This window comes from Temnothorax longispinosus, chromosome 4 (assembly GCF_030848805.1).
Source record: "Temnothorax longispinosus isolate EJ_2023e chromosome 4, Tlon_JGU_v1, whole genome shotgun sequence".
NCBI classification, from domain to species: Eukaryota; Metazoa; Arthropoda; class Insecta; order Hymenoptera; family Formicidae; genus Temnothorax; species Temnothorax longispinosus.
Genome location: NC_092361.1, coordinates 14,731,252 through 14,757,506, shown reverse-complemented (window position 1 = coordinate 14,757,506; position 26,255 = coordinate 14,731,252). Strand labels below are relative to the sequence as shown.

General features: G+C 40.4%; 3 protein-coding genes across 5 annotated transcripts in view; 1 reads left to right on the top strand and 2 right to left on the bottom strand.

Moving 5' to 3' along the window:
* Positions 1–7,532, bottom strand: part of LOC139810971 (F-box/LRR-repeat protein 4-like) — a 29,567-nt gene extending 22,035 nt beyond the window's left edge. Inside the window, exon 1 of the mRNA XM_071774939.1 lies at positions 5,638–7,532. The gene's annotated coding sequence lies outside the window, so the exon portion shown is untranslated. The remainder of the gene's footprint in view (positions 1–5,637) is intronic.
* Positions 1–20,569, top strand: part of Src64b (Tyrosine-protein kinase Src64B) — a 49,179-nt gene extending 28,610 nt beyond the window's left edge. The window contains exons 2-7 of one of the 2 annotated variants that reach the window (XM_071774947.1): positions 11,646–11,900; positions 12,402–12,593; positions 13,128–13,338; positions 13,432–13,685; positions 14,053–14,763; positions 15,071–20,569. In XM_071774947.1, coding sequence (XP_071631048.1) covers positions 11,858–11,900; positions 12,402–12,593; positions 13,128–13,338; positions 13,432–13,685; positions 14,053–14,763; positions 15,071–15,285 — 1,626 coding nt within the window. In that variant the 5' untranslated portion in view covers positions 11,646–11,857 and the 3' untranslated portion in view covers positions 15,286–20,569. The remainder of the gene's footprint in view (positions 1–11,645; positions 11,901–12,401; positions 12,594–13,127; positions 13,339–13,431; positions 13,686–14,052; positions 14,764–15,070) is intronic. The other variant, XM_071774948.1, reaches the window with a different exon arrangement.
* Positions 20,570–20,742: 173 nt separating this feature from the next.
* LOC139810979 (uncharacterized) lies at positions 20,743–24,595 on the bottom strand. Of its 2 annotated transcripts, none has more exons than XM_071774954.1 (2): positions 24,021–24,595; positions 20,743–21,916 (listed from the first exon to the last, which is right to left on the bottom strand). In XM_071774954.1, exons 1-2 carry the CDS (start codon positions 24,095–24,097, stop codon positions 21,193–21,195), a joined length of 801 nt encoding a protein of 266 aa, XP_071631055.1. In that variant the 5' UTR covers positions 24,098–24,595; the 3' UTR covers positions 20,743–21,192. The 2 variants fall into 2 exon arrangements, with proteins under 2 accessions (XP_071631055.1, XP_071631057.1); XM_071774956.1 differs by lacking the exon at positions 24,021–24,595 and adding an exon at positions 22,112–22,962.
* Between the last annotated feature and the right edge of the window lie 1,660 nt (positions 24,596–26,255).

Here is a 26,255-nt window from a genome sequence, read left to right as displayed (position 1 = left end):
GCGGCGTCAGGACGAACGCGCTATATGCCGCTGTAGTCGGGAAATTACGATGGCCATTTCGTTTCGGAAACGACGCGTAATGCCGCGTATATAAAACGGCGAAAAACGCCAGCTGTATATAACATACTGTATATAACGCTATTACGACGTGGCGGCAATAATTCAAGGGAGGTAAAGTGCGCGAGAATTCGGTGACTTCGAATGAAAGAAAATATTTACTTCAAACTTAAAATAATATCGAGGACACTTGAGAAAGAGCTGCGACTGCTAGTAATATATAATGCACCGGAGATGTAAGATATAAATAATATACAACTGGAGCACGTGCAGTTACGAAATACAACGTAAGAGCCGGAGAAATGTTTAATGGGAATTCAACGAGTTTGTTTAGGAGAAGAAACTTGTTTCAAATTTGATATAATTCTAAGAATCGTCGAGAGGGGGGGGGAGAAGAGAAAGAGGAGGGAGGATACTGCAATCACTAGTATAATATGCATATTTTTCAAGATGATGCTGATTACAACTGATAAAATTAAACTCAAGATAATAATACTGCATTACAAGTAATAAAATTAATCCAAATACAACGGAGATATTAATATATGCAAAGTAATAATAAAATACAAAATATATAATAATAGTAATAATGATAGGCAATAACGGTAAATAATTGGGGCAAATAACCGCAGCTGTCGAGCCGTCATAAATTATAAAAACGCAGTAAGCAATTATGAGGTAATTATCTCATTATCTAATCAATAATTATTTCGCACGGGAGTATGCAAAGTAGATTCAGTGGTTAAAAAGAAATCCGATTATTTATTCCATAATTTCGAAAGGAGGGTGTCATTAGGTTCTCTTTAGTCGCCGGCACAACAGAGTGTCAATCGATAGCTGGAAGCGCGTTATATGAATAAATAATCCCGTTTCGGAAGTGAATCGCGGAACGGAATGGAGCGAAAAGCCCACGCTAGACCCTGAAAAGAAAAAAATAAACCAGCGTCCTTGATGACGATCAAATTCTCGCATGAGCTATCATTAAAAACCACCCGCCGTCGTCGCGCACCGCCCCATCTCGTCGTCTTCTTCCCTCGCCGGCTTATTTCTGGACGGAGTTTCCGGGCGAACCGGCGAGAGCGCATCGATCGATCCCTCCCTCGACGTGAGTTTTCCCTGCGCCCTCGCGCCCGCGTACGTATATTCGTCCTTACGATATATTCCCCCGGCGATGCATATGGAAAATCCGATCCGACGGGCGGAAACGCGAAAAACGTGTAAGCAACCGTCGCGTCGCGTCGCGTCGCGTCGCGTCGGGACGGGAGGCGCGCGAGATGCATTCTTGCGCGCATGAGAACGTTCCGCTCGGCGTCAACGTGTGGGCACGCAGCACGTTGGGAAAACGGGGGCTGCATTATGCGACTATGTCGCACGTGCGGTGCCGCATTGAAAAACTCGCGACGCGAAGCGTTACGACGCGGAACGTAGATATCGGGTCGACTGCTCGCCAATTGCGTGCCGCGTGCTCTTTTATTAAGGTGCAAACGCGCGGGTCAATTTTATTACGTACGGCGCGGGCGTCACGAAAAGTATATCGTCGGAAAACGTGCAGCACACATAATTTGCACGTGCCAGGGAATTTAACGCTATCGTTTCGTTCGCACCCTATTCTATCTCGTCTAGACAGTTATTTGAATAAATATCTAAAGAAGTTAATAAAAGCGTATAGGTTTCTCTCTTTTTTATATTCTATCGAGTGACAAATGGTTTTTGTACAAAAGTCGAATAAAAGTTTTTATTGATAACGTGTAATATTATAATTACGATTTCTTTCAATCTTACTTATTTGTATTCCCTTCCGGTGCCGACAATCCCCTTCCGTAAAGTCTTCTCCTCGAGCTTTTTTCCGACTGTACGAGGGCATCAAAGCTTTGTCGGCGCGTTGGCCGGAAGACCGAGCAGATTCGAAGCATTAGCACGGCCCGATGGAAGAGAGAGAGACGTCTACCCCACGTTGTAGATCTCGCGCCACCCCCGCGTCGTTGAAATTGCCCCGTGTGCCCTTTTGAGCCTTTTACGTAGTTAGAAACTACGAAGCTTATGCAAAATGTTCTCGGTGACACAATAGCAATTTTATCAGTATTATAATTACATTTTAATTCATATTTTAATTAATAGATTATATTTTTATTAACGTTAAATTAACGTTGAATTTTTCTTTCGCTTCTAAAAAAGCAAAAAGACTGACAATGAGTTAAATAGATATATTTTTAATGATAATTTTAATTTTAATTACTCAATCAACCATTTTCGTAAAAATTGCTCTCTTTTAATGATAATTTTCCATGTAGGTGAAGAAAGCGTGCTTAAAAAATCCTTTACTTCATTTCTACTTCGTATCTATACGTTTTCCTTCTTATCGTTACGCGCTAATTCCGTCCTTGCTCGAGGCTTTCCTTTCGTCCTCGATCGTACTCCCCCTTTTTATCTGCATCCTTTCTCCCCCCCCCCCCACGTATCTCATTGCTCGCTGTCGCGAAGTTAATCGCGACACTCGGAGTCTGGGTAAAGGGATCGATTTAACGCGTCTGCACGGGCGCACCGTCGCGTCACATGCGTGTGCCGCGACGCAATGCAAAGTGCCGTGTCGACACCTTCTCGACATTGGCCGCGTTTGCACGCCTGCCCGCTTATGCCCGCGCGTATATAAGATTTTGCCGCGATTAGATCTGGGGCCGTCGATACCGGGCGGTATGTGAAAGTCCCATTCTTAAGCATTCGACCGCAATGACGGGATAATACGGCTTATCGACCGTGGAGACCTTTAAATTATTAATGATTATTCGAACCGATTCGTGCGCGCCCGATTTGCGCGGGTAATCTGGAATGGCAGTCTGTCGATTATCGAGAATTTCTAAACGACGAAATTATTATGAATTCCTATTTGAATAGTAAAACAGTTACGCGCGCGGATTGTGCAATCTGAACAAGAGGAATATACATATGTGGAAAATTACAAGAATTTATATATAATGTTATAAAATGTTTTGTGAGGATATAGCGTTATATCTTTGTAAAATTTGAAGGTGTATTGTTAGAATAAAATATAGAAGTTAATTCTAACAGTTTTTTATTTGTAAATCATTGAAATTCAATGCAGCATTATTGGTCGTTCAAAACTGGAAATAATATTTAACAAAGTTTTGTTTTAACTTTAATTACATTTAAAACATCAAATACGTAAGGTAAATATACCAATGTCTGGACACGTACCTATGTCTGGGCAGTTTTATTATTTTAGTCCTTAAATAAGTTACAGATCTAGAAGATAAGATATATATATCAAAGAATCGAAGATAAAAATATTTTTCTTGTATTATATTTTTATCTTTCATTTTAATTCGCGTTATACTTATTTAAAAACTAAAATGATAAAGGTGTCCAGACATAAATCTTAAGTGTCCGGACATTGGTACATTTATAATATAACTTAAATAATTAACAATTTTTCTAATTTTTTTCTTGTGCGGAAAAATTCACTCGAGATTTTACGCGACACGCGACATTCTGTGATCGCTTTCTGCCAATTAATCAAATCACCTTAGATGACTCTCAATTATCGTTTTGCTTCATTAAAAAATTTAGGTAATTTTGTCTTCATACACCTATAACTTTCCAAGGAATCTAAGACGGTATGAAGGCGGCTATACTTGTTAGATCTGGGACACTCTGTATTACACGGTAATTTGCGAGCAATTCATTGGCTTTATGATTAACCACGTAAAGTGTAACGACGCGCCGGTGATGATAGCCCGGTGATGATAGTAACAAACTTCGTAGATTTTAGTGTCTGCGGGAGAGCAAAATTTCGGAGTATTCCGGCTTCTGTATATATATACTATGTAGAACTATCGGTCGCCGGTAGTAGATCGTAACGCCGCAATATAATGGCTTCTCCTCACATCTATATGCCTGAACGTGCGGCAAGCCATGCGGTATACTCTCTGAATCCTTAATATCCCTTTAGAAGGCTGGCCATCCAGTCGTTTATAATTCTCTCGGAATATGCGCTCCTAGAAATGCTGCGAGTCTCATACGTCAAACGCCACGAGCCCCTCAGTTATTCAACACAAAGCAGAAGAAGTTTGTAGCAGATTATGATAAATGATTTCGATGAAATGCGCCAGCAAATATTTTTTCAACGTGTAAACATTTTAATAATAGGAAAAATATTAAGAAGTATTGAAAAAAATTAGAATAAATAATTTTGTAAATAGCGCGTATAATATGGCTCATTGTCAGTAATATAAAACTTACAATTAGACAACCATTTTATCATACTATTTTGAAAGAAATTTAAAAAATATCTATGTGTGTGTGTGTGTATGTGTATTCGAGATATCTTTAAATTATCTTCAACAAAAATAATTAAAATATGTCTTACGCAGACAACTCAAATTACTGTGAAGAAACTTAATATCTGTTAATATATTAATTTTCTTCACAGTATTTTGAGTTTCTTTAATTTATAAACTAAGCTTATTATATAGGGATATAATGTAAAACTGGATGTTTTGTCTTTTAATTTCTTTTCGCGCATAAAGCGTAAAGTTTAAATTAACTTTGAAGATTTACGATTAAATACCGCTGTCGGATTAAAAGCGTTAAAAAGAGATTTAGTTTCGGCTTCGGATTCCGCGCGGATCCTTTCCGGACACGATTGTTTCTCAGATTTTCCGCCGCGCTTTTCTCCGACTTTTCCACGTGCCTGCGCGGAAGGTAAAGCCAAAGGGAGAGTCTGGTTTCACAGAGGAAGAGCAGTATACGTTCGCGAAACACGTCGGGCGCGGTGCGCGCGGTGATGGCAAGCAGGCAGGTAAGCAAGCTGGCTGGCAAGGATATAAAACGAATGGAGGCGAAGTCGATCCCATTTAACTGCCGGACGAGGCCTTGGAGTATCTCAAAACGCGTTCTACGGCTTTCCCCGTGCTTATATCGAGCGAGAATAAGGAGAAAAATGAAATCGAATAGTCCGGCGCGGCGTGTGCGCAAAAGAGAGAACTAAGGCGATTTGCTGCTCCAACAGACTCAGATACGTAATTCGCGAGAAGCGAGGAGGTAAAACGGAACGAACAGTATTTTATATAAGACCCTCCCAGGACTATCGTATCCATTTTTTGGTTACCGATACCTTAATCTAGGGAGGGATGGCGCCCTAGGGTCTCGTAATACGCGAGCTTTCCCGTTCCACTTGGCGTCGCTTGTTATTTGTACAAGATATTTAATTAAACGAAATCCTCTAAAATAATCCCCTCGATCGAGAGAAAAATTCCTTTTCCCTGCGATATAAATAATAATTATACGCGTTAAGATACATTATAATAATCCTATCTCGACAAGAAAACATTGACGTACACAACACTTTATATAGAAATTATTAAAGCATCGTCTTCAGCGACTTGAACGGGGATAAAACCCGTAGAGATTACTGAAGATTACTGAAGCAAGAAGAGAAATAAGCAAGGAAATAAGTGTCGATCTTAACGGCGACTTTATCGACGATATTACATCGTGTATCTTCAACTTCGGTTTACGTTACAAAAAGGCACTCGACATTTGAGAACCGGAAATTACTTTTACCTGCACTTTTACCTGACTTTTTACGACTCATATCCTCCGGGCATTCTATTTTTCATGTGTCGCATTGTGGGTCAGTAACCGAGGAGATGGACAAGGAGTATGCGCGATGAGGCCTTTACACAGATACACGAGGAGGCCCCCACGGCATGGCGCTCGCGCGCGGCCTCACTTACGCCGAGCACTCTCCCAGATCGGTGCCATCTAACGACGTCTATTCTTCGACCCCCGAGAAATGGTATATACGTCGTGCACCCGTGACTCACGGGGCTTACGTGACTCATTGTCAGTCATGGCTCCTGGCGGTCGGGCCTCCTCCTCCTCCTCCTCCTTCTCCTCCTCGTCTAAGTCCTCGCGCGCGGGAACGACGGAACGACCGTGAAACAGCCACGTATCGGGGCCCCCATGCTGCCTAGGGCCCCGCGGAAACCGTACGCGATTAAACTCCCTCTTTCACTCTCTTTCTTTCCCTCCCTTGCCCGCGACATTAATTCACGGTGGGAATTTTACCTGGCGTGTATACTCGTTAAATTCCCTGAAAGCACCTGTCATCCCCCATTGTCCGCGAGCTCGACTAAAAATGCAGCCGACTGCAGTGGGATATTATTTTTTGTTATTGGTGTGTTATTACGTGTACGTGTGCATGCTTTTGCGTAAGTGTGTATACGTGTATATGTCGGAAATGATAAAGGTACATTTCCTCTAGTTAGCTGCGCGCCGATGTGGAACCGCGAAGCGAAAGTTTAAGTCTTATTATTGCTTTTGACACTTAATTACCTCTTGTCTGTTTGACATAATTCTGAGAGACCATTGCCATCAACTACGCGTCCGTATACAAAGTAACGTCGAACGAAAGACGATGATTACATGTCTGCAAGGATTATTATATAAGCTGAGCTATGTAAAAAAGAGTAAACCTTCTGCATTCTTTAGCGTGGAATCGACTTCTATAATATTTTATTTTGGTATACATATTAATTACAATTATAATTATTAAGTATAATTATTAATTATCACGATATTGCCCTAAGCGCTGTCAACTTGAATTTCCGACTAAAACCTCTCAAGTGAACTTATCTGTTAAGTAGCGCGTCAGGATCTATAATATATTATTGTTAGAGGATTTAGCAAGAAGCAAGTGTCCTCTCTCTCTCTCTCTCTCTCTCTCTCTCTCTCTCTCTCTCTCTTTCCCTCGGTTCGAAGGATTAGTGCGAAAACAGGATCTAACGGCGTGCGTTTTGCCGCACAACAAAACCTCATCCTCGTTTGCGTCACGGCACGCCAGCCTGATGAATGTTTTATGATTTACACGCTTGGCGAAATCACGGGCTTCTCGAGAAGGAGAGTTGATAGTGCGAAGGATTAAAACGTGAAGGCAGGGACGTCCTCTCGGCTCCGCAACACCGGAACACGGCGCGCATTGTCGCGCGACGAGACTTTTTGCCTGTTGCCTCTAAGCAACGAGAAAAAGTAGACAATAACGCATTTCCGTTTTGCTTCGTGATCGAGGAACATTGGCTCGGGCGAAAGAGAGACGAGTTCTTATAATTCGCAACCAGCTTTTCCGCTCCTATAGTCACGAAGGATTTTTTTTCACGGAAATCCGCTAATTACACTGCTCAACGAAGTTCAACTTATTTAAACCTTCTGATTTAAAAAGTACACGGAGAGAATTTTTCGTTATATTTTACCGTTAAATTTACTGCAAATGTGGGATAACTTGGCAACCAATTAAATATTATCGGTAACAATAGGAATTTTTGATATATACAAAAGACATTTTACAAAAAACGTAATAAAAATTACCAAGCACATTAGTAATTTTTGAACAATTATTAAAATTTTACTATATATTTTAGTAAAATTAATCAAACATATTTTATATATTTTATTGTAATAGATATTCATATTTGTTTATTATGGTAGATATTAATCTCGTATATACGCTCGTATATAAAATTCATTCTCTCTGTGTAATAATCGAAAAGATGTACGTCTGTCTTTGAAAGTCATTTGATAAATAATGACGTTATAATAATATTAAGCACTTTGTGAATCTATTTTTATTATCCACTTATATAAATATAATTAGGTTTTAATCATAAAATAAAATATTTTTTAAAGAGTACAAGTATATACATAAAAAGATAAATTTATTATTACATTATCTTCTTTCGTATTGTGATAAAATTTTGAGTGTCTTACTTATAAATACGACGAACAATAAAACAAAGAGTTTGAATCCGGATTGTTTTAACGATCAAACGATTTTCAGATTAAACCTTAAACTCTCCGAATCAAACGGCGGATTACAGGCCAACGAATTGGAATCGGAAATCGAACCGCAAGATTCAACCCTTTCATAAGATATTGCTATGAATTGCGATTCCCGTCATGTCACACCGGGAAGTTTTGAATCCCGTAATTCGATCTGCAAATTCCAACACGCGACCTGTCGCTAGATTCCAACTTTATTCACGCGACGATCTCCATGCGTTTGTTTTGTCAACAAGAAGAAATTTCCAAAAGACATATTACATTTTTATATACGCAATAATTTATATGAAAAAATGTTAATATAAGTTTATTGGAAGGTGAACCCCCCCCCCCCTTATTGATCTTCACGAAGACTCAACTTCAATGAGGTGTCTCACCAAGTGAAACCTTAGCTGACGGACTTAGTCAATGCTGCGAAAGATGACGCATTTATGTTTCCACTGACAATGAGATATAGCGTCGAGTGAGATTCATATACCGGCTTTTTTACCTTTAATTTCAACGCGCGCGATGATCTACCTTATGTACCTCGCAATCTTTGTGGTTGCTCCTTTATGTACCTCGAACGCGTAAACGTTATCGATTAGTACGAAAATAAAATTAGCAACGGAGGAGCGTGCACGCATTTTTTTACTTTAAGAGCTGAAAGGCAAAAGTATTCTCTGAACGGCTCTGACCAAGAGAGAAAGCTATTACCGTTATAAAAATTATTTTATAAAAACTAAATTATAGAAATAATTGAATATGTTATCACATTACGGGCTAAAATGTAATTACAGTAATAATTTATTATACATTTTAATTGGCACATTGCGTAATTACTTTTTCCGACACAAAGGTTTCAGCTGTTTTCTCTGTGCGATAAAAAGAAGTACTGTATTTTATGGAATTTATTTATTTAAATTATTTATGAGATTTAATCGAGTGTTGAAGAACTTTAAAAAAAAATCTGCTCACGATTTATTTACGGTAGTTACGATATTGGGAAAATCGATCCTAAATTAATATTCAGTGAGTTTGAGGTACTTTTTATAATGCTTCGACAAACAATTTACACTGCTCCGCTGTCGGCTTTAAATGTTATTAAGACGTTCGATTACGCCTTGTGGCTTTATATCGGCGACGTGGGAAGTTGTTCTATAGGAAAACAACACACAAAGTTATTACCTCAAGAGAAAGAGAGGGAGAGAGAGAAAGAGGGAGACTTCGTATCGGGCGAGAATAACTAACGCTCTCGCTTTTACGATCTATCCTTACGGTTAGTATCCGTACACACGGCGTCGTCGGACGGTAAATTTTCACGTCGCACTGTTCTTAAAACGTTCGTCGTTTATACTTTATCATGCGAGACCGGATAGAGTCACTTCGTTGTATCGTGAAATCGGAAACGGAAATAAAAGTGATAACAATGGGCAGCGATTTTCCCGGGATTTCAACGGGAAGGTATACATGATTCAATCCTATCGCATAGTATCTCGTGCAAAGAAACGATAAGAACACAATTTTTTACCGCGAAATTTAGATAAAAAGGATTCTTTTTTATCGAATAAAATAAGTTATACCACTATTAAATATTAAAAAATGAAATTTAAATCCATACCTTGAGTCAAATAACATTTTGTTATTTTTAACTATTATGTGTATCGAAATTTATTATTTTAACACAGAACACAGTATCATTTTTAACAATATTTTTTTTGGTTTGTTAAAAATGACTCAAATTGACATTACGAATTTATTAACGGTGTATATCGAATAGAAATTCGCATTCTATGTTAGAGAGAGTGATGGGGTTCTTCAATTAATTTATAATTTATTAAACAAAAAATACAAATCTTGTTAATGAAAATGCTATATTTTAAATATATTACGATAATAACTATAAATAAGTTTTAAATTAAGTCTCTCTAAGGCCAGATTGTATCAGAAGCATATATTGAGTAAACTTATTTCATATTATCTTTTTTTTTTAGATTACAAGCGAAAAATTCGCTCGATCAAACTTGTCTCTAAGCGCTCAAAGTTGGCGAACTTAAATCAAATTTTAGCTTTTCAAATCAAATCGGTCCTTCTCCAATCTATCACCAGTCCCAACAGTTGTCAGTTCAGTAGTTTAAAGACGGGGCCAACGACGGCACGATCAGGACGTTTCGCCCTGGCGCTATAACGTTAATACGTCTTTGTCCACGATAGCGCATTGTTCGCCACGTAAAAGCAGCTCTACCGGATGGCGAGTGTGACGTCGTAGTATATACGAATACACGTTGTAGGATATCGACCGTTTCGCTACTCATGTATTACCCCGTTGCATAGGGCACATACACGTGCACATGCACAGAGGAGACCAGGGATGGTGTACTCGAGTTGTCCTATAGCCCGTAGTCGGGCTGTGCCGATCGAACGGGGGACTCCCCGGTAGTCGTATGCCATGCTTTCGCGGCGTTCGGCACTGGGGTTGAACCGACCCACATCCAAATCGATTCCGGACGATTGTTTCCCAAACCCGTGCACACGGGGTGTTCGGCAAGAGACGCGTCTCGTTAATCGGGACGATCATGTTGTCTCTGTTGACTGAAACGATTTCTTTTCCGCGAAAGCCTAAATTAAAAAGAAGATAAACTTGTCACTTATTTATAGCCATGAAGCGCAAGTCACTGAAATTTTGTTCTTTCATTAAATATTTCAAAAGTTAGAGTTGAAATCAATTTAAATGAATATTCGATCCTCTAGGCACAAAGTATTGATTCATATTTATGACTAATAGGTATCTATATTTGAAAACTCAAAAACTACCTGCATCTCGACTCATTTCAAAGAGAAACTTTCATGCTTTCCGATTTCAGATATATCGTCAGATATAACATTCATCAATACGAACACCCCATATACGTATCTCCCTGCTTGAAAATCCTACGTCCCTTTTCCTTTTTTCCTTTGGTTCAGCTGTTTAATTAAAAACTCCGGGTACGCTACTGGTGAGGGTGAGGGCCGTTCGTTCTATTTAATGATATGGAGATCATCGGAAGGGCACGTCGACCATGCTGGTAGCCGGCTTGGCATCGACAGTCCCGTAGTTATTGGTTTCTTCTTTTTGCATGGATATTTTCCCTCGGTCGGAGCAGCGGTGGATATGCCGTGTTAAGTAAAATCGGCCGCGAGCTTCGATTTTTACGGCGCTCGTCCGTCCCTATTGTTGTCTCATCGCTCCGGAATTTTGGCTGATGTTACTTCTTCTCGAGATAATAGCGTCTAGTTGTACATCGTTAGTGTACATCGTTAGTGTTAAATTGATTAATCTAAATATATGTACACAGAAAATCATATTAATTTTAAAATCTTTACGAATATTGAGAGAAGAAGCTGTCATATAGGCATTCTAATATTTCAGACGTCTTTTGAACATTTTCTAACAAATTTTCCAATAAAATTTTATTTTATTCGGAGAATTATGATGATCGGCTCGATCAGCCGATAATAATCAGAGAGTAATAACAATAAGAAACGATAAAAGTGATAATAATCGCAATGACGTGGTCGCTGACATTGTAGTTAATCATTGCCCTCGCGATGACTTCGCAATCGCGTCCACCGATTTCATCGGAGCATAGCGACTTCCCGTTGTCAAGTGACTGCAATTCGTAGACCTTGGTCGTGACGCTGCACCCTGCGACCATTGTCGCGATAATAATCCTCCGGTCGGAATCATGACAGATCTCGTCTGCCTTATGTTGCAGGAGCGGCGAGTCCGATAATCCGGCGATGGGCGGACGGACGAGAGGACTCTGAGAGTTTGTAGCGATATATACACCTCGTCGCCGCCGGCACGATCGCCGGCCGTCCGGGCCGAGTTTTCAACGGGACGATGGAGGCTTGCCCCGCGAATGTGTCCAGGATAGAGGGTGCGTAGGACTCGCGCAGAGAGTAGACCAGGAACGAGAGATCCAGCATGGGGAAGTGTTGCAGCAAACGGCAAGAGTCTCAACCGATCGGTGAGTTGAATTGCGATCGATTACCACGCACTGTATGTAGAAGTAATTATCGCTTCATCACTGTAATGATTAATAATAATGGCAATATGTATGGTTGTTGCCAAAATCACCATCAGTAGAAGAAGAGATTAAAGTCTCCCTTTTCATCTCCGTAATTATTGAATCAAATAGATCCGATCTATCTTTCCGATTTAATTTTTCGAGGAACTAAAAAATCCGTCTCCCTTTTTTTTATTTAAGTTTACTTAAAGGCTGGATGCAGTAATACGCGAGTGGTTATGCTATAGGATGGTAATTGTTGATTACATAAAAACGTTTATATGTTGATGCTGGTTTCCGGGACAAGTTCCCAATGAAAATAATAATCTCGGATCTCGGGCGAGGTATAAATGTCGAGTTTATATATTAAAAATTCGTAATATTTAGTGCACAGAGACAAAAGATAGATTACTCATCGGATTGGTTTTCCTTGATGAGAGACGGATTTTTCTCTCTATTCAGGCTATAAGAAAGCAGACACGGGACTCAGCTCAAAGCACAGCAATGGAGGTTCCTTGGACCGATACACCGCCGACCCAAATCAGAGAGGCGTGCAAGCTCGGGCGGATATTATCCGACCGAGGCCGACACCCTGTAAGCTACAGATACCGCATCAGCAACCCCGTAAAACGAATCCGCCTGTTAAGTCTGCATGTGTGTATTTTATGTTACTCTCCTTTTTGCTTCCGTAGAACGACCAAGTCTGGACCAAGATAGAATCTTATTTCGCAAGTAGCCTTACGTTTTATTGTGAAACCGCTTAGCGTTTAGTAGTCATTGTTTCGACCCGTTTTAAATGTTTCTGCCGTTCACTCGAACCGGTTTAATTTTAATTAGATCATTCCGATGCAAAAAGCGATCTCTATACGTATTCTTGATAATAAAAAAGGAATTTTTATTAAATTTATGCTTCTATGTTTATGACATCAAAACATAAAATTTATAACAATTATACTAGTTTTTTGAACATATAAAACAGGTGAAATATAAATTCAATGTAGATGCGAAACGTTACATTTCTTCGATTATTATCGCCTTTTGTATAAAATAATTAGAAGCCCTTTAATCAACTTAGTTCGTACCAAGTCTTTTAAAGTTAAATCACTTCTAACCGGTTCGGGTTCTTTGATTTCTCTTCCTGCCCGGGGAACAATTTGAACGAGACGCACTGTTTCTCTGCCGATGCAGCGCATTCACAGAGATCCAACAAGATCGTGGTGGCACTGTACAATTACACGGCGCGAGAAAGCACCGACGTTAGTTTCATGAAAGGCGACCGAATGGAGGTCCTCGACGACTCCGAGCCGGACTGGTGGAGAGTGCTGCACTTAACGACTCTGCAGGAAGGCCTGATCCCTTGGAACTTCGTGGCTGTCGAGCGGTCGGTCGAGAGCGAAGAGTGAGCATTTATCTTCTATTCTTCTCCCTCGGTCCCCTTTCGTTGCGCCTCTCGATAAGAGATATTGTGTACCTAATATCGCGCTCTTCGCAGTTGGTTCTTCGAGAATGTGTCGCGCAAGGAGGCGGGCAAGCTGCTGCTGGTCGACGAGAATCCCCGCGGTACGTTCTTGGTGAGGCCGAGCGAGCACAATCCCCGGGGTTACAGCTTGTCGGTCAAGGATTGGGAGGAAGGAAGGGGCCATCATGTGAAACACTACAAGATTAAACCGCTCGACAATGGCGGCTTCTTTATCGCCACCAACCAAACGTTTTCCAGCTTACCGGCTCTGGTTATGGCATACAGCAGTAAGTCTTGCATTTATTTATAATAGTAAATAAAATAATGTACGTAATATGGGGTAAGGAGGGCCTATTTGAGTTAATCAAAGAAAAAATCGGATAAAAAAATTTTCATGACAGGGAGGAGCTTTTCAATTTTCAGGGTAGGAAGGAGTTTTTTATCTTGAAAATTTTGTATCCGATTTTTTCTTTAATTAACTTAAATAGCCCCTCCTTATTCTATATAAAGCAATATATTTGCATTAGTATCTTACAGATATATCTATTTTTGTGTTTTAATTAATAAAAATACTCTGTTTTCTCGAAAATGAAATCAAAGATAAGATGTCTGTGCTGGGCGATATCTATCTTTGATGATATTTCCATTATTCAGAAAACGCGCTGGGTCTCTGTCACGTGCTTTCGAAGCCCTGCCCAAAACCGCAACCGGACATGTGGGATCTCGGGCCTGAGTTGCGCGACAAGTGGGAGATCAACAGGAACGAGATACAACTGATCTCGGAACTTGGTAACGGCAATTTCGGCAAAGTTTATTACGGCAAGTGGCGAAATAAAATCGAGGTGGCGGTGAAGACGCTGCGTCCAGGGACCATGTCGACCGAGGCGTTTCTGCAGGAGGCAGCCATAATGAAGCAATTCCGACACAGGCATCTGGTCGCGTTATACGCGGTCTGCTCGAAAGAGGAGCCCATCTACATTGTTCAAGAATACATGTGTAACGGCAGCCTGTTGGACTTTCTCCGAAAGGGAGACGGCAAGTACATGCAGTTCGAGGATTTGATCTATATTGCGGCCCAAGTGGCCTCCGGTATGGAATACCTCGAGAGCAAACAGCTCATACACAGAGATCTCGCAGCGAGGAACGTGCTGATCGGCGAGAAGAACAAAGCGAAGATCTGCGACTTCGGTCTCGCTAGGGTGATCGAGGACGACGAGTACTGTCCGAAGCAGGGCAGTAGATTCCCCGTCAAGTGGACCGCGCCGGAGGCCATCGTCTATGCCAGGTTCAGTATCAAGAGCGACGTCTGGTCCTACGGAATTCTGTTGATGGAGCTCTTCACTTACGGACAAGTTCCTTATCCTGGTAAGTTTTTTCGTTCCCATATTACTTATATGTATTCTCAGTTTATCTATAAATATTTTAAATAATTTTTTAAAATGTTTAATTTTAATTGTTTCCACATCGCTGAAGAGATGACTCAAAACAGAGCCGAAACGTCTGCTGACTCTGCTGTATAATTATGTATCTTGTTAGTTATTAAAGATTGATAACGTTAACTCACGCACTGTTAACCGCGTTGTCCTCTCAAAGCCCTTTTTACTTGTCACTTGTTAATAAGTACTTTAAGCGTGTACCTTGTTATCTGCATGACTTAATTTTTTTCTTTTAGGTATGCACGGCCGTGAAGTGATCGAGCAAGTGGACAAGGGCTACCGTATGCCGAAACCATTGAACCATCCGCTGCCCGACAGTATCTACCGATTGATGCTGCAGTGCTGGGACGCCAGTCCCGAGAAGCGGCCCACGTTCGAGTTCCTGAATCACTATTTCGAGTCGTTCAACGTCACTAGCGAAATACCGTATCTCGAGCCGCCGACGGACTGATATACAGCCCATCAATATATACAAAATCATCATCTGCCGCCGCACGGTCACTTTCACCCAGCCCACATCAATTGTGCCATGGAATTTTATGGTATTTACTGCTAAGTAAACCATTTAGCATGTATCACGCTGCCCTCATCGGAACCTTCGCGGACTGGGTGCATCGTCCTCATGGAGAGAAAACACTTTTAGTGAGAGAACACATACGCGTCCTCGCGATACTCCGCATTGCTGTCGCGGGTGGCATTTTTTCGACTGCGAAATTTTTCTATAGATTTTGGCGACCAATCTTCACCAGAAACAGTGCCGCGAATTTATCGAACTATCACTGTCAAATGCTGCCGAAAATTTCATCCTCTCTCTCTCTCGTCTCTTTCTCCTCTCTCTCTTACCTTGTCCTTATATGTCCTTGTATGTCCTTTAGTGTTAAGCACTAAAAACGTTAAACGGATTGGAAGTTGAGTGTGCCATGGTGTTTTTTGTAAGTACCGTTCGCAGGAACGAATTGACAAGATTCTAATCTTCATGACCAATCAGGCGTTAACCGTAATATTTAGAATCGGAAACGAGAAACGACTGCAATCTTAAGGCTCGTAGTAGCACCGGCGAGTCGTTTTGCCTGCCCGTAAAATTCGCGATCACTTAAGCGCATTTTCGTACTTTTGACGATGAGGAACTACAATAAAGACGCTAGCAATGTCAGTAAATTTAGACACAAATCACGGTATTAGAGAGTAACGTGATGTAAGTTTGGAGGTAAAAGTTCGGAATTATAGATTATACAATATAATCGTATATTAGTATGTTAGCATACGATTACGAGATATATATATATATATAGAATGAAAAAGAGAGAAAGTGAAGGAGTGTATGCGTATGCGTGTTCGCGCGTATTGTGAATTTGTGACTTTGTCACACAAGAGCATGTTGTATTTATATTTTATTGATCTCGGATCACGGTTACATCCGAATTTTCCTAAAGTCCAGTTTCTGGATACTGTAGTCCTCGGAACAAATTTTCGTACGAACTGTTTGTAGCGAAACGCTATCATGAACGCATGACTTTTCAAACGGGGACGTATGTAAAATGTAAAATTAAATGTAAAGGACGTCTATATAGATTTCTCGCGTTAATTTGTCCGCTAAGAGGAACTCGGGAAGAGAATTCTCATTTGGAACGGTTATTGCGCACAAGTCGAAGCTTATTTTCGAGACGATATTAAACGTTCGACGGTTTATTCCTCCTAAGTGTTAAGAATCGTGTATACGTGCGCTTTCCTGTTATTGCTAAGCAATAATTTCATTTCGGTTGTAAAACGCACGCAAATAGGCAATGAGATGCATCCACTTGGACTAAGAAAAAAATCTTCAGTCGAGAGTTTTATGTCATGGGAGTGAGTTCGGTAGTAACTTGTTAACTTATTCTCCGAGAATGATCCTCGATGACAAAAAAACTCGAGTGTGTACACAGCCAAACGTGTCTGCCAAAAACAGATCTGATTGTATTTACGATGGTATCCGCTTTCGATCTTCTTTTTTATAGTTCTTTTTTAACGCAGCGTACCGATGCATTTAATATTGTCGGCGTTTTCACGTACGTAAGTTGTTTCAAATAGCATGTCCAAACTTGATTTAAGTATCCTGCGAAAGTGCAGCGAATACCTCGCACAATGCATTGTTTTTATTTCAACAGTCGCTATATAGTGTAATTGAATTACGACGTTCTTTTGCGAAGTACCGTTGGTCTTGTTGAAGAGAGAAAAAAGAAGGGTATAAAAATTATGATAGACGAGAGAGGCGAGAAAGTTACTAATATCCGGATAAGTGCGAATGCGTTTGAGTGCGTTTGAGAGAAAAAAAAGAAAGAAAAGAGAAAAATATCGCGAAGCCCGTGTTCGCGATGTAAGCCGACGCGGTGGGCTTCGCGTCGGGATAAATCGGAAATGCATTTTCGGATAAACTTAAGTCATCGATGTTACTCGTACAAAGTGTCTGAAAAATTGTAAATTTTCTACTTAAAGAGGAAAGGAAGGAAATACAAACGACGGAGATTAGAATAGGGATTACTTAGACGATAAGCGTGACAGTCTCGTTGGCGGATCGGCGACTTTGCTCTCCTCGCGGTGCTCGAAAAAGGTGTTCTAGCGAGAATCGCCTCCGACACCCCAGGATTCATCGTCCCTGCGAGGCCACGTTACGCGCGCGAGACCCGAGATTGAGTCGATTGCACCGACGTCGGTTAAAGCCAGCTCTGGTGTTAACGTCATTGTCTTTCTGAATTATTTCTTAATTCTAATCAACCAACGATTAACGCTTTAGAAGAGATAAAGATGTAGAAGTATATGAAATAGACTGTTAATTAGTATTGTAACAGAGAGATGCCGAGAAGATATTTTACTGTTGGATGCAATATCAAACACCGCTCTGTGTCAAGAAAGTGCACGGTGGGCGAATAAAGCCTTAATGTAAAAAAAAACCTTAATTAGTACTGCCATTTTTGCTTCTCGAGCTACATTGTAGGCAGATTGGCTAGACCTATAATCTGAAAAGGACAGCGAATAATTAACTGGAATTACTCAACCATGATTGTTGATGCAATCAGCTGAGTCAGGCAATCTGTGTTGATTGTATCACAGTCGGTTGACAGTGATGATTAATTTTTCCCTTTAGCTACATTATGGTTGAAATAACGGCACAAAAGAAACGTTTAATTACTAATTAAAGTGAGAGTCTACTAATTAAAGTGGCCAAAGATGATACAAAAAGTAAATGTTATGAAATCATATATCTAAGACGTTCTGCTTCAAGTTTGTTCGTTGTAAATGTGTTAATCGATTTCCCCTTTCCTATCTCTTTCTACATCGTAGCAGAAATTGATTTGCAAAGAAAAAAAATTACCCAGAGCCGGCTAGCGAAACTGTGGGTGCGATCGATCTTGAACGTTTACATTTTACTGTGTCACGATAAACGCGATGAGCCATTACGATACGATAGATATTAGTGATTAAAGTGAAAACAAAATGTGAGTGCGTTCCGCGCATGCGAGCGTAGAAAATTGTTACATCCGTGTCAGCGTGATCCTCTTTTCATGTGTATTTTACTGCGACTAAACGAGAGAGCAATAACGCGGTAAACCCATATATACACAGCGATTATTAATGCGGTTAAGTTAAAATGTTGCTGCAATATCAATCTCATATCCTCACGTAGAAGATCGTAACAGAAGAAGAAAAGCGATTTCGAGTACTAGACATCTTATTTAAAGGAATAAGAAATAGAAAATTAATGAACATAACATATCAATGACTGTCGTTATACAATCTAAACGACAGTCATTAATATGGCAATTAACTGTCTGTTATCAGCAATGCATATATTATTGTGGAAGTGTCGGAATAATCATGATGTGGCCGAAGAAGTCTAAACGAATGTCTAACAAATAAGTCAAAAAGACATCGACGTTTTCCAGACGCCTCTTTTTTGTGAAGAAATTATAACAATTTGTAAAATATTGTCTGACTCATTTGCAATTATAATACACAAATGTCTGGAAGACGTTTTAACGTCTTTTCGACGTTAGATGTGTTTGTGACGTCTCTCGGACTCCCACGTTGTTTGGATAGACTTTGATATCGCGGCAGTCCTTATTTTATGAAGATCCTAGTATCCGTAAGAGAAATCCTCACCGCGATGTTTACATGGTACGTAGCATATTTCCAATAAAAATTATAGCGACATCGCATGGAAGAGTGCGCGTGAAAAGGCGTTCACGTTTACGTTAGCGTTAGAGAGTAGGTGTATTACGTCCAGTACATTTTTTCTATGAGCGTTTTATACCGATGATAAACTTGTTTTCTCATGATAGACGATTACTTGGAAATTTCGCTGACGATGATGATGATAATCATGATCGCTACCGTAGGTCGTAGATTAAAAAGAAAGAAAAAAAGACGTAGGGGTTTGAACTGATGCGAGCTCAACAGGAACGATCTAAGCGACAGAAACATCCGGACAACATCAGAAGAATGTCTGAAAGGCGTTCGCTGGATAATTGAAAAGTTAAACCGCCTTTCGGATGATGTCTTGCGGATTTTCATGTTGAAAGGAGAGCGATGATTTCGAGGCGATGCGAAGCGTTTGCGTTATATGGTATATATATTCGCGTAGACTGTTTCATTCGGATCACATTTGGACCATGTATTTACAAATTATTATAGTGAAAGGCATCGTGGCCTTTTTCCACTGGATATAGAGACTGATATTGTTTAAATGAAGCCCGCGTGCTGTCGGGAATTTTACGTCCGATCGTTCGCAAAATCTCTAAATAAAATGGCTTGTTTTTTTCTAAATCCGATAGTAGCTGTATACTTTATCGATCGCGTACAATTGTATATAATAAGATTTTGATTGATTGAGCGCAGCAGCATGAGCATTGAAATTTTTTACGAATATATACATACGAGAATGTTTTATATTCTCTAAATATCGGGTGCCGTAAATTTCACTAACTTGCAAATGAGCATTTCTTTCAAATCTTTGGTGTGATCATTTTGTAATTAATTCTCGTGCGATTGATAATGACGTAATTGTGCGTCACGGGATTTACTGGGAAACACCTTGGACGTATTGTTCCCGCGTCCTTTATTTGCAAATGACGAGGTTTAAATTATACGGTGACCTAAGAAAGGGCGAGAAATCAGCGAGTATACGCATGTATTGTACTTAATGAAAAATTATGCTCTCAATTAATCGTGGATTTCGCGACGCCTTCTTCGGAGACAGTGTACTCCCGTTCGTGGCCCCCGTTCAAATGAAATTTTCGGTAAATCTGTGATATAGGGACAGACCACTTTCTCTATCTATCTCTCTCCCTCTCTTTCACGCGTTTTGATACAAAAAAGATCGACATTGTCATCTCGCGGCGACCACGAGAGCACCGCGCTGCCAAAGGAGGACGATGATTATCCACGATTATCGTACTAATATAATCGTTTGCAGAACAGAGTCGTCTCACGTGATGCGCACACCAAAAATAATTTTTCTCGTACGCCCAGCTTTCTTACGTTCGAGTTTTCTTCACGTCGTGAAGTCACACGTTTCATCACCGCGCGTCGACGTGCATTTTTCATTCGTATTGTACCTAAAGCGAAAACGATCAATACACTGTTGTCATTGTTTATATACCAAAGCTTATTATTATTAAGTAACTTAACGATTACTTTGTGTTATTATTATATTAATTGTCGTAAGCCTATGCAGATAAATATATTATGTATCATATTAATGCCGCTCTTTCTCATTGGCGCCCTACGTAAGAATTTCTTCGTTCGATTAGGACGGAAATTTTAATGTGTTAATTAAACGGGTAAGTGTAAAAGGTGATGTATATGCGAAGATGTGTGCATAAATGCACATGTAAAAATATCTAGCGATTGTATGGGTGCATTTATACTCCGATTTTTCAATTCATACGATTTATTCTAAAACCAATTATTCTTCTCTCGTAATACAAAAGTTTTCTTTTTAAATACAGATAATATAATATTCCATTTTCCCTTTTATACACTAAAGAAACCAAATATCGTGCACGAAGATGTAAAAAAAAAACGAAAGAAACAATGCAGAAGAAAGTACATCGATATCTCGCTACACTTTTCCGAATGTTTATATAAAATAGTTCAACAATTTCGGGACTATACACAATTGGAGCGAGAGTAAACGTTTTTCTTGCCGGTGACGTTATTGGTACGTTAAAAAAATAATTTAGGAAATTAAATTAGACGAATAAAAGAGATACGGTATCGTATATGGAGAGTGAAGTGTACGCAGCCTCGAATAAACTGGGTACAAAAAAGAAAGAAAGTCTGCATTCGGTATATGAAATAATTCCAAGATACTTTACAATTATTAAGTGTACATCATCTCCGCCATATGCGACATCTTCTTTGGAATATGAACGAACTCTTCGAAGTAGCCGGCGAGTTCGCCGATCGTGACGTCGCTCGACAAGGGCGGCGATATTCGCGCCTGAATCGAACAGGTGTTCGGTGAGCTCGATAATTGTTGCTGGCCGGATGAACCGCCACTAGCATCCGACTGTCCACTGTTGCCCGTCGTCGTCCGTTGTTCGCCGCCGCCCGGGCCGGGGCCCCTCTTTAGGTTCGGCATCGTGTTACTGCGAGCACGGTGGAAGCCACCTGCGCCCTCGCAATCGTCATCCTGAATACTAGTGTCGTCCTTGACCAGCCTATTGTCTTTACTGATTTTCAGCGCCTCCAAGTCCTTCATGACCGAATTGTGGTCGATTATCTTGGAATTTTTACTGGGAATACTGAGCTTACACGTGTTGTTGAACAGCGTATCTACTGGGTTATCACTAAGACCGCTAGTTCCGGGAGCGCTTAACTTTAGAATGGCGTCCCTTAGGATGGTGCTCCTCTTGGTCTTCTCGACCGTTCTCTCGTTCTTAGACGGCTTGAAATTCGTTGTACTCTTGATACCCCTCGGGTTGACTGGGAACATGGTAGGCCTGTTAGGCGCAGATCTTCTTCGGAATAAACAGTTTCTGTTGGAACCCTCGCCGAATATCCTGAATAGATTCATCGGCTTTGATTTGTCTGCCATTGCGATGCTGAAAGAACGAAAAATTACTTTGTTAGATTAAATTATATATTATATAGATATTAATATTAAAATGCGCTAAAACGTCATGTCCGCAATTTTTACTTTTTAAACAATTCTCTCTCTTGCGAATCTGCGATATAACTTATAAAATATTTTAAGGCGTGTAACAATGAAAATTAGAAAACCGAAGCTTTATAGTTACAAGCGGCAGTATTTGAAGTCTTAGCCGTCTACCATTGAGGACTCCGGGAAGACGTACAAGTTTCTATCCAATCGCGCTGATCGCAGATCACATAAACATTATTACAGCCTCACAAGCCTCTGAAAGAACCCGTTTCATAATTCGCCAATGCCCGTACCCTTCATCGATTTGTCTCTCCTAAGTCTACTATCGACGTTGCTAAACTGTTATTTCCGGCATCGCGGTGTCTACAGGTTTAAAAATAGAGCGTCTAAACGTTTCTCTAAACGTTTCAGATGGAATCGAGCCGAACTTCACTCGACTCGACTTCATCCGGCACGACGGGAGCCGCGAGAATCCGATCGCGCAATCGACGACAGTTTCTGACGGACGGCGAAACGCGTGCATTGTAAAATATATATATATACCGTCGCGTTTACTAGCCGACCTTGACCGCGATTACGAAAAGTATGTATACACAGCCGCGAAGTTTCGATAGCTCGATTGGCCAATAGGAGACATGCCGATTGACAAAGAAACTCGGCTGCTAGACATAGTGATGACCGATAAATCACAGTCCGTCACTTTGTTGTCGCCGCTTTGTTGGCTCGCTGTTGCAACTTAAACCATTTATAACTACAGAAGCAGTAAACAGCGTTGAAGAGATCTCAGATAAGAAGTCAAGTGTCATATATTCATTGATGACTTTCATTCTGTCATGCTGTAGCGCTATTTAATATACCGTTAGAGAAGCGTTGAGTGAATCTGAGACGCAACACTAACTTCATCATGTTATATCTGCAAATTTTTGTAAAATCAAACTCGTTGACTTGTGTCTAGCTGTTCACGAACAATAGTCTACGACCAATTCTTATTTTATCTAAAGATTCTAAAGTATTCAATCCTATTTTATCTGAAGTATTCAATCAATTTGATGATGTCGTACCCCTAGAAGAATCACAACTAAAAAAATTTCGATTTTGAGTTAAGCCAATAAAAAGTATGCCTAAAACCTAAAATGTCATGTTAATATACTATGACAATCTCACAAGCCTATATGTGAAATTCACTGCAAGGAGCAGAATTGTCGTTATTCTTTTAAACCATTCATGTTGCAGTTTCCTGGATGAATAGTGTTATAAGTGAATTGAATCACACCAGACCTTTTCAAGAAACAGTATAAGTTCCATTATATATAAAACAAAATAACATAATTGTAATTGCATTAGTTACCTCACAATTCAAACAAATTGAATTAAATTTATTTCTTCTCTCCTGAAAATAGTGAATTTCTGAGTTGTACCAGAAATTCTTCTATGGGTTCGATATTATCTCTTACAGGTCAGATACAGATCTCGCAGTGATGTTGCCGTCGCTCTAAAGCGTCGTCTACAATGGCAGCCGGAGTATACAGTAAGACGTAAGCAGTAAGTTATTGACTAATGGAATTTTTGCAATTCAAGAATAATCGACTACAGTTGGTCAATAGCTTGCTGCTTACGTCTTACTGTATACTCCTGCTGCCATTGTAGACGACGCTTATAACACTAAAAAAAAACTATTCGTTTAACGAAATCTCGCGTACGATACAAATGTCGAGTCATGGTGAGGCTGCAGTAATCAGGGGGTCGCTGTCAAAAATCACAGACGCTCTCACATCGGTCACACGTGTTCCAGAATCATCGACTACTCATTTTGCATCGCGGCATCGCGAGGGGGGCGCTTCAAATCGACCTGAAACCACTAGCTCAAGGTTTTAATCTTTGACACGTGTACGAGGGACTTCAGAGGAGAGACTTCGCAATGCCCGTGGACGCCTCGAAAATCGCCAATACGGACAACAGGATCATCGTCGACCTCGGAAGAGCACGTATCTCGGCGATACGTTTAACGACGCTTATAGTCAAGAACGGAGCGGAGCGATGCTTACTGGGGACAACTCGTCGAGCGACGGTCGATCTCGAGCCTCTGCAGACGCGCCGGCAGCACGTCGTCCTCGTCGCCCATACTACTACTCGTCGCGGGCTTGCCGTCAGCGGAGGCGCGGCATCGAGCTGACGGCAGGCGCGCCGTGCGCGTGCGAGGGATCCGAGGACGAGCGCAGCGGGAGCTGTAGACGGAGGAGTCTCGGCTACGAGCTAGGTTAGAGCGGCGCGGCGCCGACGGCGATGACGACGCACGGTGCAACCGCGCGACGGCGATGGCTGGCGCGCGCGCCTACGTGGGTGACAGGTCGCTCGGTGGCCGACGCGCGATTCCGCCTCCGCCGCTTCCACCTTCTCCGTCTTCCGTCACTGTATCTCGTCGTAGAGTGCTGCACCGCGCTCCGCGTGAACGCGGCTCGGCGTTGACGCGAGGAGACGATGAATCGCGTCGCGATCCCGTGGCACTCGAGTGCGCGCAGAGATTCGCGGATCAATTGGCCCGAAAAACGTCGCGATGGCGAACGTAAATAAACACCGCTACTGCGCTAACTGCGCGGGATCGAGGATCAGCGGCGACTATCTTCACTATCTGTGGAGGAAAGCGCACTGGCGCAGAGGGCGCCGCGTTCGAGGTTGCGCGGAACTTCTCTCGCCCGTGAGTGGCACTCGCGGTCGCCCACGTCGCCGATTGGTCGACTCGACGCGGGACCTTCCGATTGGTCGCTCCGGTAGAAAAGCTCCAAGCGAGTCGCTGCGAGTGGCTGTGGACGCTGTGGTGTGGTTTATGACGTTTATGGTCAATCATCATGACGTCGTCAACTCATCATTCGTCAAATCGAAATGTCCTTGCCCGAGTCCGAGGGAGACCCGCGCGAATCGTTGGATGTTGGATCTTTGGAGAGTCTCTGTGCTTCTTGCCTCCGTCGGGATGATGAAAGAGGATGGCAGAGAGCGTGAATCGGGTACGTTCGCATTTCGATTGAATCGATCGTTGCGACAGGTAAATTTTAGCATCAGCGAGATTCGCGAAAGAGCACGAGAGATATTCGGATGAACTTAGTCGATATGTTATAGCTTCCTACATGATTTAAAAATATTTTAATTTAATAATAAATAAGAGAATATGAAGGATCTTTTGAATAAAATAAAAAAACTTTAATAAAATTTGAATATCAGAGCCAGGGGCGTAGTTCGTGCGCTATGTAATTTGTTACAATCTAGAACAATTAAATAAGACTATAAACGTATTTTAATTTAAATTATCCAAATGGCTATTGAATCTTTTCAATTATACTTTTCAGAACTTTTTATATAATATAATATAAACAATTTCATATAAAAACTTAATTTAGTCGGCTAGTTGCGTAGTGTAAAAATAATCGATTAATTACTCGGGAAAAAAATCTCTCAAATATAATTATATAAAATATGTTTTCTTTCTCTCGTATAATCTCTGTTCATATATGTATACAAGAAAAATAATAAGAAGAAGAATTAAAAGATAATTAAAAGGATTATTTTTCCATTGTTTTTTTCTTACAAAAAGAACAATGAGAAAATAATCCCTTTAATTATCTTTTAATTATTATTATTTTTTACAAAAAGAACAATGGGAAAGTTTGAGAAAATGAGCAAAAATCTTCCATATATAATTATACATAAATGTAACGATCGTATAAAATATAATTATATATGTAGAATATTGTATAATCTAATCTCAATTTTACTTTTTATAGAAAAGAACAAGGCAAAAGTTATTATTTCTCTAATGTATGTTATTATATATATATATATATAATGGTTTTTCCGGTAAAGTTATAAAATTATCAGGATAAATCAAACTTTTTAAATTAAACTTCATACGAAATACAAACGGTTTCATAAGAAAATTGTTTAAGAAGTCATTAATTGTCGACTAAGTTCATACGAATGCGAGAGACTTCTGTAATGATGCGATTAAAATCTTAGATAAAGATATTTTCGCGCGAACTTCTTTCTGTTACATCAGATAATAACTGAGAACATTGGCGTGGTTCTTGATTTATACGCTTCTATGAATTGTTTTATGTTGCAACAATTGGCGCAAGTTTCAATCTGCGCCATTACGCGCACACTATAAGCTTCTGACTTGACACAAGTATTTCTTTCCTGTATTTTATATTTAACGTAAAAAATCGCAAGAATTTCTGTGGTTACCTGATATTTTTCATACTAAGGAAACTATTTATTTTTTGTTATTC

Bases quoted from the DNA above. Each gene is read 5' to 3' on its own strand.
- LOC139810979 (XM_071774954.1), bottom strand. From the start codon at position 24,097: ATGGGCGACGAGGACGACGTGCTGCCGGCGCGTCTGCAGAGGCTCGAG. The intron at 21,917-24,020 runs GTAAGCATCGCT...TCGTTCTTTCAG, and splicing joins CGCTCGACGAGTTGTCCCCA to CATCGCAATGGCAGACAAAT.